This window comes from Musca domestica, unplaced genomic scaffold (assembly GCF_030504385.1).
Source record: "Musca domestica strain aabys unplaced genomic scaffold, Musca_domestica.polishedcontigs.V.1.1 4, whole genome shotgun sequence".
Taxonomy (NCBI): domain Eukaryota; kingdom Metazoa; phylum Arthropoda; class Insecta; order Diptera; family Muscidae; genus Musca; species Musca domestica.
Genome location: NW_026712328.1, coordinates 12929894 through 12949939, shown reverse-complemented (window position 1 = coordinate 12949939; position 20046 = coordinate 12929894). Strand labels below are relative to the sequence as shown.

Here is a 20046-nt window from a genome sequence, read left to right as displayed (position 1 = left end):
CCTTTCTCATAAAAATATGTAGTCTTTTTGTCTTCGGATTTAAGAAGGTTTTACAAAGGATAAATTATTTTTCTGGCTTTACCCAAATTTTGGTTTTTTGGTCAATTTCATTGGGAAACAAAATACCAAATAATAAGTTTAAAAAAACTCCGTCTGAAACCCTCAAAATACCTAATATTAGGAAATACCTAAAATTTGGAAGTGCCGTTATATATGGTCAATATCTAAAATTTGGAAGCTCCGTTATATATGGTCAATACTAATAGTGGATTTATCTACACAAAATTAAGCAGGGAGTGCTTTTGTCCTCTCTGAACTCAAAATGTTAAGATACTCATGATTGGGTGTGAAATTGTGGCCGAAACCTTCAAAATACCAAAAATCAGGAAGTAACGTTATATGGGGGCCTCATCGAAACGTGGACCTTTATGTCCCATTTTTAATGCCAAACTTATTAGAGGTAATATGAATGTCTGAGCAAAATTTCAGAGCGATAGAATGCTTCCCTGAATTAATCTTCGTTTTTGGGCATCTCACCCTACTGTGCGCCGTATAAGATCTCTTCAGACCGAGAAGGTACCACCACAGTTTACCATGAGTGAGTTTACGCTAAGTTATCCAAAGCGTTGGGCCAAGAGGGAATATCAATGGTAATGTAGAAGTAGCTGGATGCACCTGTCGTTAGCCATCCACATAGTTCCCGAATTCGGGAAATTGGGCTACTGAAGCCAGCAAGAATGTCAGCAAAGGCGAATCATGCAGGTCAATTTCGATTTTGTCGCCAGTAGCTAAGTCTCTCGAGGCTTTACTCCTCCCCAGCAACGGAGGAGTTGCCCAGTTGCTACCCATGAACATGGTATTCGTCCACAACACAGTACCAGTCAACTATATGCGTGCGTAGAATTCCGAATCAAGAAGTCTAGACTCGTAGAATGAAACAGAGAGTTCGCCAAGGTGGATGATATCTCCAGAACTGTGTTAACTCTACCTTTCCGGAATTTCGCGACCTCCAGACGGCATCGAGATCGTAACTTATGCGGATGGCTGCACGATCAAGCGTCGGGTCCTGTCGTTGATCCCATATATTAGGGTGAACAACTATCTCGCGGAGATTACCGCCTTCTTCCATGCGAGGAATATTAACGACCACAATATTTACCACATGGACTGCGGAGATAAGAAGACAGCTGAATGTGCAGGTAGAGCGGTACATATTTCCGGCCACTAACTACCCCTAAATCCTTGGGTATATTCGACAGCATGTTCAAGTCGTCGTAAATGTCAAATTTCAGAATTGTGTCTTTATCCCTATCTATGTTCAATCAAAACCAAATTTTAGTACCATTTGCTACTTTTCATCGATTATATTACACACTTCCAAAACCACCACCATATGTCAAGGCTAAGCATGAACAGCGACCCTAATACAAAATTACCAAATTTAGTACCATTTAGTAATGTTCGTACATATTTCCAAGACCAACTTAAATTCTCAAACCTACAACCTGCAGGGATCCCAACTTCAAAACTTCGAGATTCCGGCTTCTTCCATTTACCCTAAACCTAACTGTCCCAAATTTAGTACCATTTAGTGTAAATTTCTAAAACCTCTTTCATATATCAAACTTACTTTTCAACATTGATTCTTATACCTAATTTCCTTTTTAGCTCTTTCTGTTCACATAATACCTAATGGTACCATTTAGAAGGATCTTTTCGTAACCTTAAATTTTGAATCTCTCGCCCTCCATCAGACTTCTACCTCATTCCGTTTGTCCGATGCAAAGTGTTCAATTTTTAGTACTTAGTACCCTTTTAGTTCGAATTTCCAAAAAACCCAGTCTTTTCACACGCCTACGCACCAAGCTTCAGCCGTAGAAATGCACTCAAAATTGTTTAATTGTCCAACTCATGGCAAAGCCGCTTGAATTGATATTCAGTTGTAATTAATTTTCGTGTTCACTAGGAAAAATTTGAAATCAGATGCTGGCTCTACAATAACTCTTGTTATCGTACCTTGGAAATACATAAAATGACATTAAATAACACACACATTCACATATATTATACGTTTAAATTTGAAAGTTTGTTATATTTATTAATTAGAGTGAATTGATTGTAATTATATTTCATTTAAATTTATGATGTTTCATTTTTTCAATAGGTCTTGATAAATTGGTGATTTAATAATAGAAATCGTAATTTAATTGAATGCTATTAATTTTACATGTTGTCCACTGTTCATAAATTCTAGTTAATATTCTCATTTATCGGTTTGTTAGTTGTAAGGTTTATAATGTATGGTATTCTTTTAAACTGTTTTATGTCATAATGGTTTCCTATGCCAACTCATCAATTAATCTAAACTAATTAAATGTTCGTTTTGTTAATTTTAATGTTTAAAAATACGTATAACGAATTTTTCGTAAATGTACAACCAAAAAACTAAAAATGAATACAAGAAAAATTATGAAGTATTGAATTGCAATCAACGCAATAACAATTTACTGCTAATTATAAAATAATGTACTTCTAGTTGTATTTTTGGGTTTAAAACTAAAAAAAATATAATATAATTTTTTGTTTCGTTTTTTTTTTCATGATAAAATGAATTTTACTAAAAAGAAATTTTCTAGGACCATCATGGTAAAGTTAAATCAAAACTCGCTTCGTAAACTCATATTTATTAAATTACAAATATTGCACTCGCATTGGGACAAATAGTGTGTTTTTTAGCAAATTCTGTGTCCATCGAACCACAAAAACCCCTTCCCCATTCTTTCACTATTAATGCTGTCTTCATTGGAAAAAAGAGGTAAAATATAGAAATGTTTTTGCCAAATATTACGGCAGCGATTAATTTGTTTAAAGTGGGACTTGTACAGTTTTAAATACATTTCATTATGATCCAAAGCTTCAAATATGATGGAATGTCGCATTATACAAGTTGTATGAATGCCAAAGACATATAAAATAAGTAATTACAAAAAATATAAGTTGAAGAAAATATTTATCTCGGTTCGGTGTAGATATTGTAGTTATCCTCTATTTTAATTGACCGATCAATCGCCTTAGCAGATGTTACCAGCACATAGATTTTGCTTCAACCAATGTGTAATTTAATTTAATTTTTAGACCTCCACAATGTTTGCAACAGACTATGTAAAAAAAGAAATGAATTGTATTTATGATGGATTTTGCTAATATATAATTAATACTTTAAGATGTGTAATGTGCTACTAGTAATATACAAGAACTCAACTAACATACACATGCACGATGAACATCATCACTATTCCATTTGAAAATGTTATATCATCGTACGTTAGCCCTAAATATAATTTTTCTTAGCTCCGATTTCTAAAAGGGAAAAATTAAAAAAAGAACGCACACACACGTGGCCGGCACACAATAACGGTGGTTTAGACTTCTACCGTAAACGGATCCCGTGAATGATGTATTTTAAGATGTTTATTGTGATTGGTTTTTGTTGTCGAACTTTTGCCACAAATCGTACATTGGAACGGCCTTTCTCCAGTATGAATTCGCCTGTGCTCTATCAGGTAGTAGTGACGATGAAAAGATTTCTTGCACAGATCACAGGTGTATTTTTTATTGCCATGATGTTCTCGTCTGTGACGCATATAATTGTATTTGCGGATAAACTTGCACCCGCAAACTTCGCACGTGTATGGCTTGATTTGTTTATGTGAGTTCATATGGTTCTTGAAGTCAACCTCGCGTACAAACGCTTTGGGGCAGTGTTCACATTTAAACGGTTTGGCGGTACGATTGGCATGTACCCAAGAATGAATCTTTAGGTTCCATTTGGTTGAAAATGATTTATTACAAATCGCACAGTCATATTGGGTCTCAGTGGAGTGGGTAGCCATATGAGCCTTCATAGATGCCTTGGCGAAAATTTGTTTACAGATAGGACACTCCATAGGTTCAGTATAATCGAATTTATCCGAATGAGCGAGACGTATATGACGCCGGAGCGAATTCACATGTACGAAACGGTCACAGCAATGAGGACAACATTTAGGTTTAGAGTCATGTGTTTCCTTGTGCCACAAAAATCGTGCTTTTGAGGGCAATACTTCGCCGCAATAGCACACGTATTCCTTTCGACGCACTACTTGTTTAGTGTGACGTTTACGATGCTGGGTAAGATTAGAGTAGCGTTTGAAGTGCTTACCTGGGGAAAAGACAAAAGATGCAGATTAAAATTTAGTGGCAATATATTAAAAAAACTATTTAATCCGAACTCACCACATATTTTGCATTTTAATGGCGATAGACCGGAGTGCATTCGCATATGTTCGACTAAGGCGCTGCGCACCACAAACTTTTTATCACAAACCGTGCAACCAAATTCTTTCCATCCAAGATGACGTTTTAAATGCAATGAGAAGTTCTTCCACCTTTGGAATTTTTTCCCACACGTAAAGCACTCAGCTGGATGTTCAGTTAAATGAGCATCGTACAACTTCACAGAATTAAAATTTTCACGACAAACATAACAAAAGAATATGGAGGATTTAATCAGAGTTTCATCAAACTCAGATAATCTTTGACTTTGCTTTAGCGTGGTCATGTTGTATGTAACCAACATCCGATAGAGTGTCGTCAATTTGTTCGAGGCTGTGGTAACGGACAAGGGTTTAAAATTTGAAGCTTGTTTTGTATCTACGCCCAACTGATCGGAGGCTGAAGAAGAAGCTGTTAATGGTACCAGAGACAAATTGTTTTTGTCGTCCTCAACAAATTCGGTTTTTGCGTTCAAATCGGCACTGATATGTTCAAAACCAGACACATCACGGTGGGCATTTTCATTTTCTATCTTAACGATGCCCTGCTTGAAATCCCCATCTGCATTTAAATCTGAGGATGCCAATAATACATTGGCCCCTCTACTAGTCGTAGCGGTGGCAGCATGATCTGACATAGACACAGCCATTCCATTTGTGAGACACACAAGACGTCTATTTTGACGAACATAATTGTGGGAATCCACTAAATGAGCATTACGATCTTTGAGTTTCGAATATTTGGCATTGCAGTGGCTACACTCATAAATTTTAGTACGTATTCTCTGTTGTTGTGATCCACTAGATGAAGAAGGGGTTATTTCGATTGCTTCGGCGTTCGGTGGACCAGCCAAGAGCGCTGACGATGTACTGGGTAAATGTTCCTGTTGGAAATTATAGTCAATGGCCTGCATTTCCCCTTGTCCTTCCATTAGCTGCTGCGAAGTAATAGTTGACGTCGGTTGCACTCGCCTTATACCAGATGCAGACGCTTTGCCATCTTGAGAGCTTCGTTTTCGCCGTTTTCTAACTTTGGCCGACGTAGAGGGCATTACATCAATATTGCAATTATCATTGGAATTTTGAGAGAACATTGTCAATCCGCTGCTCGCACTGTTGTCTGCTACGACTGTACCATCATCCGGTGGAAGGCGAAAATCGAAACTGGAAATAAAATGTAATATATGTTGGAAGAGATGTGTTATTAAAAATAAATATAAGTAATGGGGTTACGAAACAACCTTTTCGTCCTATCTGTTTGAGACGTCGTTGAAGCACTTAAATCCTGAACAGCAAAATATTCTTCGTGGTTCCAGCCATTATCCTGTTGAAATATCCCGGGAAAAGTGGTTTTAAAGAATCGGGCGGAAATGTCTCCGTAAATCTGTGAAAACAAAATAAGTTGTGAAGATAGTGCCTAATGATACAATGAAATTGTTTATTTACCGGTTGACTCCAGGAATTATCTATGTCACAATTGCTTTCCTGTTCAGAAATCTCGCCTTTAGCAGGCATTTTTTCATCAGTACGTATATTTAAAGTGCCGGCAGTTGAGCAAATGCCCGCCATGCTATTTTCAGTAAATGAACAGGATGTCGATGAAGATGGGGGCGGAGGAGGCGGTTCAACGGTCTTCCCACATCCATCAGTAGGCTCTGCCACAGACTCGACATTTCTTTCCCTCTTACATTCGTCCAAATCCAAATATTTACCAACTTCGTTTGCGTCTGTTGCAGAATTGCATTCAGCAGCAGACATATGTAAATGTACATTCGAATTTGATTGATTTGATGAAGGAACAACACCTGCTTCTGTTGTCGCCTGGTAGTTATTGAACCATTGATTTTCCAGGTTTGTTTCCATTGGCTGCTGCTGGTTTTGGTTGTAATCTGAATAATTTTTGCTAGACATTGAATCATCTAATATCATAGATGAACTTCCTGTATTGTTACTAGTAGCGGAATTGCAGTAAAGTGTACCCATTTGCCGTGTCGAATTCTTAACATCCACTGTTTGGTCGTTAGTGCTGATATGGCTATTGTTATTGTTATTGAGATAGTTAAACGGAAAATCAGGAAATATTTCAGAGCAATCGTTATTATCGCTTGAAGAAGCTGTCGAAGCTTTATTCTGCACCTCTCCGTTTTTACTTGTTGCTTCCAGATGTGATGAGTGTACCAACTGTGCCTCATTTGTCGAATGTAAATTACAAACCTTGGATTCCGAAACATTCTCCTTATCCTTTTGATTTACTGTCTGATTTTTGGAAAATAAAGATGATGGTGACGGAAATGTTGACGGTTTCGAACTAGCTTGTCCTTTTTTTGAAGTTGCAAAATCATATAAGACCCGTGCATCCTCATTCACATTATTTTCAACTTTCATATCTTTTACATCGGTAGGAACATTTGTTTCCTGGATACACGGCTTTTCCTCCTTGCACAGCATAATAGGCTCTTTCGAAGTCAGCTGCTGTTCCAAAATACTGCTGTAACCAGTTGGTTGAGTATACTGATTACTTTCAAATGCTATGGAAGTTAGGGGTTCATTTTTAACCTGAACTTCTGGCTCGTTGACAGATTTTTCTTGAGTTCGCAGCGATAATTTATTGTATTCTTCTAAAGCTTTGGCAGATGTCGATGGTTGTTGGTCATCAAAGTGAAAATCGTTAGATGAAGTCTTGGAAGATTTTGGCTTAATAACGAGTTTCTTAGGGCCTTTGCGTCCCAATGTTGGTAACCCTAATGAGGTGGTTTTGTTCTGTCCAGTAACAGGCAAATTCCGCTGATGTTGGGATAGATCTTCCGCCTCAGTTTTACTCTCATTGCTATCTGAAGTGTTTTCATTTGATCTAACTATGGATTGCTGTGAATTTTGTTGTTGTTGTTGTTGTTGTGATTGTTGTAGACTAGTGGTTGCCATACGTATAACACTGGTGACTTGACTGGAGTTTGGTATTAATGACGATATTATTTTACTACTATCTGAATTATTCTCTAAAATCTGAGGTTTTTTCTCGTCCTTTTCCAGTACTGTTTGATCTGTTAAGCTTATTTTACTGCTTTTATTATTAGTACTACTACAGCTAGGATTATCAGTTAATTCTTCAGTCTCTTGTTTGTTGGCCTTTAATGGTGTAGGTGGTAGTGTGTGTTGTTCTGCAGTATCAGCCGGCGTCGTTGCGTAATCGTCCATTGGCTCTTCCTTTTCAATTTTCACCAACGGTATTGGCGCAATTGCCGTTAAAGTTCTGCGCTGTGCGGCAACTTTGCTGGAGGCTATTATATTTCCAACCAAATCTAAATATTCATTCAAGTTCAGTTGTACATCACTTAAAACGGTAATTGTATTTTTCGACGATTTTTTGCGAGTCGTGTTGCTGTTTTGGTGAACTGTTGATGTACTATTTGATGCATTTGACGTGGACACAGCGGTAGCCGAATGTGTCTCTAAGTTCGTGGGAGATGGATGTTGTAACCTTGGTGCAGATGCTGATGTTGATGGTGTTGGAGGCAGAGTTTGATCTGATTGATTTTTCTTTATCTTTTCGGTGGTATTTTTGTTCGTCTGACCATTTCTTTCGTGTGAAATAAACTCCTCCTCGTCACTATCGCTCGAAATACTAACGAAATCTTCAACCTCATTATCTGATGACGTTGAACTTTCGAAGTGCTTTAATTTTCTACTCTGAGCCTTAGAGTCAATTGACATTTTATTTGTATTTGCCGTTTGGGAATTGTTGTCATTCTTGGTCGATTGGGATGAGATTTTCTTTTTCGGATGCTTAATATTAGCATCCTTGGCTTCTTCTTTTGAATCCTTAACAATAACCTCATTAGTACAGGTAGGGGTGTTATTTCCATTTGCCGAACTTCCAGTTTTATCATCGTCTTCTTCGTCATCATCTGCATCGTCATGAATATGTAAAACGCTAGGTGGGGATTGGTAGATGCGTTCAATTACAGAAAACTCTCCGTTATCTTTTTCAACACATTCTACAATATGTTTAGGTGTTTCCTGTACAATAAAGTCGCCGTTATCCCTTTCCAAGTAATGTGCTACCGGAGATTCAGCATATCTTAATACAGATGATGCTGCGGAAGGCGATGCTGCCGCTAATAATGCTGCAAATGGCGAATTAGTGGGACGATTCAATGTCGAAGCTGTAACAACAGCCATTGAAGCTGAAGCTACGGCCGGATTGATTCCTACATTTGGTTGTGCTGAATGCGAAATATGTGCAGCCGAACCACTTCCATTCGCCGTTGATGCTTTTATCGTTTTTTCTTGACTGTCGTTTGCAGTTGGACAATTGTTATATAGAGCTGAATTTTCTACACTAATTGGTTGTTGTTGAAGCGAAGGTAAAATATATTTTCCATGTTGATGTTGCTGGTGAACATTGCTACTTTGTCTCGATGTAGTTTGAGATGAGAGAGTTGAAGATGTTGTTTGGGGAATGTCATTTGTTTTAGAAAACAAATGTTTTGTGGCTATAGGATGTAGTTGATGCGCCACGTTGCCATGCATTCTAATATGATGGGGATGTGTTGCCTGCTGCTGATGCAAATGATGTTGTTGATGCAGTATTGCATCTGCGTTTGAAGTAATGGATGTGTGATGATGCTGTCCAGCAAACTGGCCGTTTAGTTGGTGTTTGTTCTGAGATCTGATTTGACTAATGGCTGTTCCATATGCTGGTGGCGGTTTTTGGTGATGGTGTTGCAATTGAGATGGTTGCTGGTAACTACTGAAAAGCTGGAAAATTTAAAGAAATCTTTTTGTTTAACATGAATTTTAAAATTAAATGTGAAATATTACCTGGAGTGGTGGTGGCGGTGGTAAACCTGAGGCATAAATGACTTTCATATCCTGCTGGTGTTGAGGTGGGTGCTGATGATGTTGAGAGGTGTAAATATGGGGCTGTCGAGCATGCGAACTGTGATGTTGTTGTTGGCTATTTGACAACTGCTGGGCCTGTATTGATTGAAATACGGTTTGTATTGACTGAGATGACATACTCTGAGGCATCGGTGGAGGCGGTGGTAAAATTGTGCGTGGAATCTCTCCGTGTTGTCCCTGGGGCGCTGGAGGGGGCGGCATTTGTTGGTGCTGCTGGCTTCCCACAGTACGATGTTGGTTTTGAAAACGTGGATTACCAAATATACCGAAATTAGGATCTGTATTAGCTGGTACATCATTTGACGAGCTAGTGTAGGGCCGATGTGAATGAACGTATACTTCACTTGTGGCCTCCTTACCACTTTGATCTTTACTCGCGACAGGTGCTTCTTCTAACTTCAACGCCGATTTACAAGGTGTTTGCGACTCACTCCTACTATTGTCAGCAATGCTGGTATTCGAAAAATTTAAAACGTTGTTTGAATTTTGGCTTGTTGTATTGCTTTGGTTTGAAAGCGAGCAATTACTTGCTGAACTACTTATGCTTGCGTTACAGCTGTTACTGGTGCTAGCTATATTTGATTCAATAATTTTATCATTTGACGAGATAGATTTCTCCTCCTGTTCACTGGGAGATTTATTATTTTCGGCGCTGTTGCTACATGTACCCTTCAACACTGATGCCAATGCAGCTGTACCCCCTCCACTGCCACCGGAGATGGTCATTTGTACTAATGCTCTTATCACCTGCTCCTTCGGATGCGTCTCCAAGTGATCAGAGAGATTCATACCTGCGTGCAGGTATAAAGTGCATACCGGACATTGAACGTTCTCCCCCATTTTCAAAGAGTGAATGTTTGTTATGTGTGCTTGTTCAAGTTTTTTTCAGGTATAAAAATCTAAGCAAGGATGTACTACTGTTGTATCCCTGCGTATATTACTCGATTTGATTAGCTATTGTCAATCATAACGACTCATGTCTAGTGACAAACAATCTGCAAAAAAACATTAAAAGTACATGGAATTAAATTTAATGTATTATTGAAAACCACAAAATGTGTATATTGATGGAATTTTCGAACTAGTTTAAACAGTACTAATTTCGCTTATTAGTCGTTAAAAAATCTGTTATAGAACTGCAATCTACGACAATCGATTTTTCCTTTATATCGAAAAAAAATTGCAAAACAAGTACATTTTTGCAGGTTCTGGAATAGATCATATATCTATCTGCCAAATTTTGCTCTGCTCCAGAACCTGCAAGAATCTACTAGTTTTGCAATTTTCTTCGATATCATAAGGGGAAATCGGTTATCGCAGTGAAAACTTTTAAATTCATAAAGTTCTTGAACAGACCATTTGTTAACTTTTGCAGCGTTACCTAAAATTCAACGTACCCGGTCGACGTATTCAACTACCCAAGTAAAACACATGCATTTATGTGACTGTTATTCAAATACGTCGGGTGACAATATTACAATTGGGTGAATTTAAAAAAGTATCAATTTTTACAACCGTAGGGTCCCTGGACACCGCAACATATCTGGCATTGATTGGCTGGTGAATTGGCCAGGCGCGGATCTGAGTCAGTAGATCTAGAGATTGAGAGCTCAGCGAAGCCACCTTTATGACACTTCTTCCAAGTACTGCATAACATTACCTTGGGAGATTTCAACAGAACTGACTAACTGGAATGGGATGTAAAGTCTACAAATAGATTTGGCCGGTGAACTCCGAAAGGAAATCATATCCATGACGAAGTCGGAATTGAAGCTTGGTGGGCCTAATTACATGACACTGCAACATAAGGGTCATGACTTCCAAAAGGGGAGGGGGGGGGGGGGGGGGGCTGACGATACTGAATACTGCAGGCTTTGTCAGGACGAGGAGGAAACTGAGACGGTGGAGCACTTACTTTGCCACTGCCCAACTCTTATCGGAGTGAGACAGAAGCCACTGGGTAAACAAATTCTGCCCGTCTTGTCCTCCCTCTCTGAAACCGATCCAGCGGTCATTCTTCAGTTAGCAAGAAGACTAAAATGGCGAAGGGCGACACACTGATTACACCGTGGATACGAACCTACTAACTTCTCTATTACTATATTGAAATTCTCGCTTCTTCACTATTCGTTTCCTTCCCTTTCATTATTTTATTCTTCCATCTTCTATAAATTAGGATGAACACAATAGACCAATAGGTCACCGAGTGGAGTGGTTGTTAACACATAGCTCATTGCTATGGACCTGGGGTATATGGGTATAGTTATGCATGATACAATTTACCATAGTGGGGAAGCTGAATATTTGTGTGCGCTACGTCGAATTTTAGGTAACACTGTGGTTTTACATTTTAAAATAAAATTTTGTGTTGAAAGTTTTGATTTCGCTCGCTGAAAATCGTTCTGAAACATTTCGCAAGCATTTTTACTTACGTGGATCAGAGGGAAGATACATTACCAAATACAATACATCTTGTAAATAATATTATAAAAATGGTTTGTGATAACAATTTTTAAACAATGCTTTAGAAATACTTTTGTTGCACAAGCTTTTCTCAAATCTGTTATTTGTTTATATTTTTTGTGACAATTGTCAGCTGAAAATGATTTTCTTTTGGTAAAAAACAAAATCACGTGAATTAAGGACCAAATTTTTAAGGTCATGATGAATATTTTAAAATAACTCCTATGACAAAACTTTTTGTACCCAACTGACGAGATCATATTACTTAGTTTAAAATAATTCTTTGATTCCTCTCTATTGAGCTTATGATCTTGCCACTTGGGTTATTTCTTCATAGGAGTTAAAAAAGGAACTAATGAGGATTTGTGCCTCTTCCGAAACCTAGTTATTCCCTGCCTTACCCCCGGTAAACATTACCATCTTTATCCGCAAATAAACAAACGTTGTTTTTACAAAAACATCAATAATGTAATTAAGCCTGATTACTTTGAAACAACAATATATTACGGTATCCCAAACAAACATGCCATTACTGTTCTAGTAATGATTAATATTAATCTGTGAATCTGTGGTATACCTTATTTCTATCTCATTTCAGACTGGATGCATCAAAACAGTAAGCCGTAAGCTTATTCTACAATTACAAGTATAAGTCTATACATAAGGGTTCAATTGCGATTATTGTGTATTTGTTACACAACCATTTTTCAATCTTTTCCCAAAATTTTTCAAACTTAAGGCTTATGTTCTTAAGTTTATTGTAATATTATTCTCAAGCCATTTTGGTATGTTGAGATGTCTAAACTGTAGGTTTCTTTAGTGGGGATATACCAAAAGGTGGACCCATGTTCATAATTTTTATAGCGAGTTATGCTACCTATTTGGAACTAATTAACCCACATTATCAGGATTTATTCAACTATACAAAAATAGATCTGCCCACGACCGGATTCTAGCTAATACCTAACACATTTATTTATATGAAAGTATTCCAAATACTTTGGACATACAAAATGTTATAAACGAACAATTTCAACATTGACAACTGAACAGTATCCTTTTTATGTGTTGAAAATAAAAATGAATAATGGTGAATTGGTGAATTTATATATTATCAGTTTTTACAACGTAAGTAGTTGGTAGTATGGTACAATAAGGAGGTAGAAAAGCTTCGAAAAACTAAAACAGCTTTGAAATTTGAAAATTAATTGAAATTGAAATTAATTCTTTTGTTAACATTTTTGAATACATAACTCTGACACATGTATTACGTACAAAAACAAATTTGTATGTGGTTGTTGTTACGATTGTTCTACAACAACACTTGCTGTTACCTGTATTATTCTACCATGACAAAAAATGTACTAATACGTTCCGTCAGTATTAAATTTTATTACTTCATTTGTTATTTTATTTTTTGACAACAAAATTTAATATTTTTAAATTTTTTTCAATTTTGGTTAATTTTAATGGATTTACGGAATTTAAAGAAGATTTTTTTCAATTATTAAAATTTTGTTGTAATTTTATTTGGATGCCTTGCGTATTTGGATATTTTCGTGTTAATCATTTTACCATAGTAAGGAAGTTGAAATTTTTCTACGGCACGTTGGGTATTATGTAGTCCTGTAATTTGGCAATATTTAATAAAATTATAACATAGTTGCGATGGATACAAAAAAATCATAATCAATCGGTAACTCTATTCAAATCAACCAATTTTCACAAATGGTTAAAAAAGTACATTCAATTCATGGTACAATGAATTCAAGGTAGGGCAGAACTAACATATGATTTAAATTTTATTTTTTCTGGCTTAATATGTCAACTTCATTTGCTTATGTGTGTGTCTTCTTTTCAATAATAAAAAATTGTTCAGAAAATATTCAAATTCGGGTGTTTTCAAAATGCTTATTGCAACGAATGCATCGACAAAATCTAAAGTTTTTGTCGCGAAATAAACCATAAAGGATATATAGAACATGATATTGAAAAGAAATTTTGACCATTCATTCAGTTTTCGCGGTTTTAAATTATTTATTCAAAATCAATGCAACAAGTTGTTTGTTTTTTATTGTTTTGATAGTAATTCTGACATTACAAGCCAAACAAGTAGACCTCTATACTTGCAATTTTTTCAAAGTTGACCTACCTTCTCTTCATTGTACCATGATTCAATCTCTATTTTGAATATTCCATTTCAACCAACCGATAGACGTTCTGTCGCCTTGTCTATTATTCATTTATATTTTCAACTCACAGAAAATTGACAATGTTGAAAATGTTTAACTTTGAAATTTTATATACCCGATGTATTTGGGCAACTCTCGCGCCCGGCGTATTTGGGTAAATTCATATAAATACATGTTCCCATGGTACAATAAGGAGGTAGAACAGCTTCGTAAAATTACATTAATACAGCCCTGAGGTTATGCCCGCTTCCTCTCAGAATTATCCAAAATTATATGCATATGATCTTTTTTGTTCATTTTTAAAATGAGTCAAATAGCGCGAAAGATGAATGAAATGTCTGGATGTTCTCTCATAAATATGATCCTGAGTATTCAATCTTTCAATTCCATGGCAAATCTGGTTAATACCGTTAATGCGGCAATTAATTTTGAAAATATTTTGTTTTTATTTTTCAAAACAATAAATACACACACAAAATTGGCAGAAGTCGGGGACACTCAGAAAAAATATAATCAGCTGGTAGCTTTACCTTGCCTTTTAATTGTACCATGCATGTTCTGTTGTGAATCTTGGGTAACACTGTTTTTACCGATCTGTAATAAAGTTTCAATAAATTATTTTAATTTCAATTTTGTAATTTGGCTAATTAAATTCAAAATGCAGAACAAGTATTCTTGAAATGAAATGAAAATTTTAATGTTTTACATTAGTCCTCTCAATGTATAGTTGTCGCAAAAGCAACAATCACAAAAAATGAAATTAAATTACAAAACGTTATTTCGAATTTGACACTAGTATTACGGTAGAGTCAAATATGCTGTGTTTTGCCTGCATTGTCATTGTACTCTGATAGTTACGAAAATGTATCAATGTCGTTTTCTCTTTTGGCATAAGCCTTATATAACCGAAACTTGCGCTAAACTTTGGGTTCGTAACCGATTAAAAATCGTCTTAAAACCTCAACTATGACAAGTCCCCATTCTTCAAATGCTGTTAACATCTGAAAATACTTAAATCTCTAATGTACATAGAAATAGGAAAAACTCTAGTTTATAAAAACTATCAGATTTTTTGAAATTTTTACAGAGGTAGATATTTTACCCTAATTGCCGAGAACTTTAATGAATTTATGGAAAATTTGAATGTTCTTTCATAAATTCACGAACAAATATAAAACATAAATATAGGATGATTGACGCCCCTTTTAATGTATCTTTTCGCTGCATCTAGGGTGATCAAGAAAGTAGGCAAGACGCGATATACTTGTATTTCTATAATTTCGGAAAAAGTTAGATTGCGCATTTGCAGTCGAATTGACATATAATTCATGACAAGAAATTTGAAGCTTCAGCTTATCTCCTTGTACAAAGTACATATAGAATTGGCTTTAAATTAATTACGAGATTTGAAAACTTTAGATTCAGTTTAACTAAAGAATTTATAAAACAAATATTGTTTAAAAGAATTTTAAACATTTTCAAAAATAGAACAGTGTGGCTTGTTTGTTCGGGATACCGTAGTATTTTGTTGTTGCAAAATGGTCTGGCTTTATCCCTTTATTGTTGTTTTTATAAAAACAACGTTTGTTTATTAGTGGAGAACGATGGTAATGTTTACCAGGGGGTAAGGCAGGGAATACCTAGGTTTCGGAAAGAGCCACCAATCCTCATCAGTTCCCTTGTTTTTGTCTGGGATATTCTCCCCAGAAGTTATTTTAAAAATAACTTCTATGACAAAAAACATTTTTTTACCCAAGTGACGAGATCGTAAGCTCAATAGAAGAGGAACCAAAGAATTAAATAAAACTAAAATTCTCTTGGAAAGTCTTCTAAATCTTACAACCGCACTTATAAACATTTACATCTTTCTCCACTTGTTATGCTTTCGTTCAGCCTGAACGAAGTAGCATAACCATGTAAGTTGGTTTTGTCTGTTACAACAAAAACCCCTTCGTCGACCGTGCCTTGTCTATTAATAGAACAGTGTGGCTTGTTTGTTCGGGATACCGTAGTATTTTGTTGTTGCAAAATGGTCTGGCTTTATCCCTTTATTGTTGTTTTTATAAAAACAACGTTTGTTTATTAGTGGAGAACGATGGTAATGTTTACCAGGGGGTAAGGCAGGGAATACCTAGGTTTCGGAAAGAGCCACCAATCCTCATCAGTTCCCTTGTTTTTGTCTGGGATATTCTCCCCAGAAGTTATTTTAAAAATAACTTCTATGACAAAGCATAACAAGTGGAGAAAGATGTAAATGTTTATAAGTGCGGTTGTAAGATTTAGAAGACTTTCCAAGAGAATTTTAGTTTTATTTAATTCTTTGGTTCCTCTTCTATTGAGCTTACGATCTCGTCACTTGGGTAAAAAAATGTTTTTTGTCATAGAAGTTATTTTTAAAATAACTTCTGGGGAGAATATCCCAGACAAAAACAAGGGAACTGATGAGGATTGGTGGCTCTTTCCGAAACCTAGGTATTCCCTGCCTTACCCCCTGGTAAACATTACCATCGTTCTCCACTAATAAACAAACGTTGTTTTTATAAAAACAACAATAAAGGGATAAAGCCAGACCATTTTGCAACAACAAAATACTACGGTATCCCGAACAAACAAGCCACACTGTTCTATTAATAGACAAGGCACGGTCGACGAAGGGGTTTTTGTTGTAACAGACAAAACCAACTTACATGGTTATGCTACTTCGTTCAGGCTGAACGAAAGCATAACAAGTGGAGAAAGATGTAAATGTTTATAAGTGCGGTTGTAAGATTTAGAAGACTTTCCAAGAGAATTTTAGTTTTATTTAATTCTTTGGTTCCTCTTCTATTGAGCTTACGATCTCGTCACTTGGGTAAAAAAATGTTTTTTGTCATAGAAGTTATTTTTAAAATAACTTCTGGGGAGAATATCCCAGACAAAAACAAGGGAACTGATGAGGATTGGTGGCTCTTTCCGAAACCTAGGTATTCCCTGCCTTACCCCCTGGTAAACATTACCATCGTTCTCCACTAATAAACAAACGTTGTTTTTATAAAAACAACAATAAAGGGATAAAGCCAGACCATTTTTCAAAAATTTATTTTGGCTGTTGTATTATATTTTATTATAAACCGTGAAACGATGGCTATACAACAACTATCAAAATTGAAATGGAATTAAATTACACTCGTTATAATGGATCGGATCTACCCTGGGCATTTTATCCGGATTTTCGGTTCAATATCCGATACACATGTCCTTCAGATGTTTAGCCAAAAGAAAAAATAAATAAACATTGACTTTTTTGGATATAGAATAAATTGCACCCGTTATAAGTAAATACTTAAGATATGAAAATAAATTTTATTGGAAAATTGACAAGACCGTGCACAATTTAAGACCATTTAGTACTTCGCAAAAATTAATAAAGATGGACAAATTGGGAACAACTCTAGTTTAGTAAAAACTCTTAGATTTTTTCGAAATTTTTTCCAGAGGTAGGTATTTTTACCCTGATCCCGGGAAACTATTTTTTTCTTGGGGGACGGACCCGGGACCCCAGATTTTTGACCCGAAAGTCCGGGATCAAGACCCCGCCTGGACCTGGATCCACTTACCCGATATAGACAATATGGGTATCGATTGAAAGCTTATGGAAATACCTATCCAACAAGTGGTCACATGAAGGGGTAAGTTGGCATGGTTCGGAAGTTATAGTCAAATTATCGATTTTTTGGACCCGGATTTTTTATGAAACCCCCAAAAAGTCAAAAAAGGGCCCATTATGGGGGTCAACAAAATTGTTTCCAAATTATAGCTGACACTCTGACCTTTCCAAAATGCTACAATTTGTGCTAATACCTTTTTCGGGTCCAGAGATATGGGTCTTTCCATCCGCATAACGCGATTCTAACCAGTTCATTAAAATGATGTTTTCAATAAAAAAAAGTGTTTATTTCGCGTAGCAGTCGTCGGAATAGCAAAAGTTTTCTAAATTTGGAACTTTAAATAGCCGGCCTTCGGCCGGGGCTTGAGATTTTCACCTATGGGTATGTCCGACACCGGCTAACGCGAACAAAAGGTTCATAATTTCGGCACTTTTTGTAAATAGCCGGCCTTCGGCCGGGGCTTGAGATTTTCTCCTCTGGGTATGTCCTACACCGGCTAACGCGAACCAAAGTTTTCTAAATTGGATACCTTTTGTAAGTAGCCGGCCTTCGGCCGGGGCTTGAGATTTTCTCCTCTGGGTATGTCCTACACCGGCTAACGCGCACCAAAGATTTCTATATTTTACACTTTTTGTAAATAGCCGGCCTTCGGCCGGAACTTGAGATTTTCTCCTCTGGATATGTCCCACACCGGCTAACGCGAACCAAAGTTTTCTAAATTTGACACTTTTTGTAAATAGCCGGCCTTCGGCCGGGGCTTGAGATTTTCTCCTCTGGGTATGTCCCACACCGGCTAACGCGAACCAAAGTTTTCTAAATTGGATACCTTTTGTAAGTAGCCGGCCTTCGGCCGGGGCTTGAGATTTTCTCCTCTGGGTATGTCCTACACCGGCTAACGCGAACCAAAGATTTCTGAACTTCATGCTTACGCAAAATATACCTTTTTATTGAAAACATAGTTTTAATGAAGTGGTTAGAATCGGGTTATGCGGATGGAAAGACCCATATCTCAGGACTCAGTAAAGTTATTAGCACAAATTGTAGCATTTTGGAAAGGTAGAAGTGTCAGCTATAATTTGGCATCAATTTTGTTGTCCCCCATAATGGACCCTTTTTTGACTTTTTGGGGGTTTTATAAAAAATCCGGGTCCAAAAAATCGATAATTTGACTATAACTTCCGAACCGTAACATCTTACCCCATCATGTGACCACTTGTCGGATAGGTATTTTCATAAGCTTTCCAACGATACCCACATTGTCTATATCGGGTAGGTGGATCCGGGTCTAGTCGGGGTCTTGAACCCGGACTTTCGGGTCAAAAATCTGGGGTCCCAGGTTCGTCCCCCAAGAAAAAAATAGTTTCCCGAGATCATGGTTAAAATACCTACCACTGAAAAAAATTTGAAGAGTTTTTACTAAACTAGAGTTAAGCCACAAATTGTTTGCATAGAACCGAATCTACGCTAGGTCTTATATCCGGATTATGGGTCCAATATCCGGGTACACGGGTCCTACCCAAAATATCACAATAAAAGCAAACTGATATTACAATATAACTAAATACTGTTGCATTGTACTGCACCTTTCCATGTGCATTTTCAAATTAGTCTATTTTTTCCAATAGAAGCAAAAATTAAAGTTTTTCAATATCCTGATGTAATTTCAAATAAATCCGTGCTTATAGCCGCAAATTACTAGTGAAAACTTTTCCAAGCCTCTACACAAGCGGGTGATGGTGCCTTTTACCCTCATATTTTATGACATTATCTGTTCATCCTACATTGCTGCCTCAGATAATTCCATTTCATTCTTCAATTTTTATACACAAAGCTCTGCATATTTCGTTAATATATTGAATTCGTCATTTTATCCAATTTCTTTTTTATCACTTAGTTCTCTACCATTTGTACCCATATTTCTAGTTGAACACTTTTCGTTGTACACCTACCTACCTATGCCACCTTCCAACTTCTCTTCCACATACAAAATGTATAATTATGAAAACAACAATACAATGGCAGTAGATATATCCACCTTTGTGATTGATACAAGACGAGGCCACACAAAAGAATTTTCACTTGCAGTTTATACACTTTATTGCACGGAAATCCATTGCAAGTTCATGCACATATTAAAGATTGTTTATTTCTTTATTCTTTTTACACTGTTAAATATTATTTTTTAACCATTTTGAAGACTTTTTCTCTATTTAAAATTTTTCACTTTAGAAAATGGAAAATTACGACAATGAATTCGTCGTCTGGTTCAGACTACAGAGTTAGTCTGTATTCAAGCCGGCAGTAAAACTTTTGACGGCGTTTCGATAGTGAAGTAGCACCCTGTTATTATTGCTCTGATATTGCACCCTGTTATTATTGCTTCATTTTTCGTTTTGCCAGAGTGCCAAGTTAAAGGTGCAGATACATAAAGAGCCTGCAAGACTTTAAGATTACTAAAGGCTTAAGTCATGGTAGAATGAAGAAGGTTAAGTCATGTAATCATATGTTTACATTTTTTTTTCAAAAATA

At 36.5% G+C, this 20046-nt stretch overlaps 1 protein-coding gene across 3 annotated transcripts; it reads right to left on the bottom strand.

The window, feature by feature from the left end:
• Window positions 1-2064: 2064 nt before the first annotated feature.
• On the bottom strand, window positions 2065-19786 carry LOC101894400 (serine-rich adhesin for platelets). Of its 3 annotated transcripts, none has more exons than XM_005189204.4 (6): window positions 19467-19786; window positions 9135-10210; window positions 5760-9071; window positions 5555-5697; window positions 4276-5477; window positions 2065-4201 (listed from the first exon to the last, which is right to left on the bottom strand). In XM_005189204.4, exons 2-6 carry the CDS (start codon window positions 10053-10055, stop codon window positions 3423-3425), a joined length of 6357 nt encoding a protein of 2118 aa, XP_005189261.2. In that variant the 5' UTR covers window positions 10056-10210; window positions 19467-19786; the 3' UTR covers window positions 2065-3422. The 3 variants fall into 3 exon arrangements, with proteins under 3 accessions (XP_005189261.2, XP_005189262.2, XP_011294873.2); XM_005189205.4 differs by having other exon boundaries at window positions 19471-19786; XM_011296571.3 differs by having other exon boundaries at window positions 19553-19786.
• Between the last annotated feature and the right edge of the window lie 260 nt (window positions 19787-20046).

What these genes read in the sequence shown, in the direction of transcription:
- LOC101894400 (XM_005189204.4), bottom strand. Translation starts at nt 10,055, where the DNA reads ATGGGGGAGAACGTTCAATGTCCGGTATGCACTTTATACCTGCACGCA. An exon ending in ATAATTCCTGGAGTCAACCG is followed by an intron (nt 5,698 to 5,759) that starts GTAAATAAACAA and finishes TTGTTTTCACAG; the next exon opens with ATTTACGGAGACATTTCCGC. An exon ending in CAAACAGATAGGACGAAAAG is followed by an intron (nt 5,478 to 5,554) that starts GTTGTTTCGTAA and finishes TTTTATTTCCAG; the next exon opens with TTTCGATTTTCGCCTTCCAC.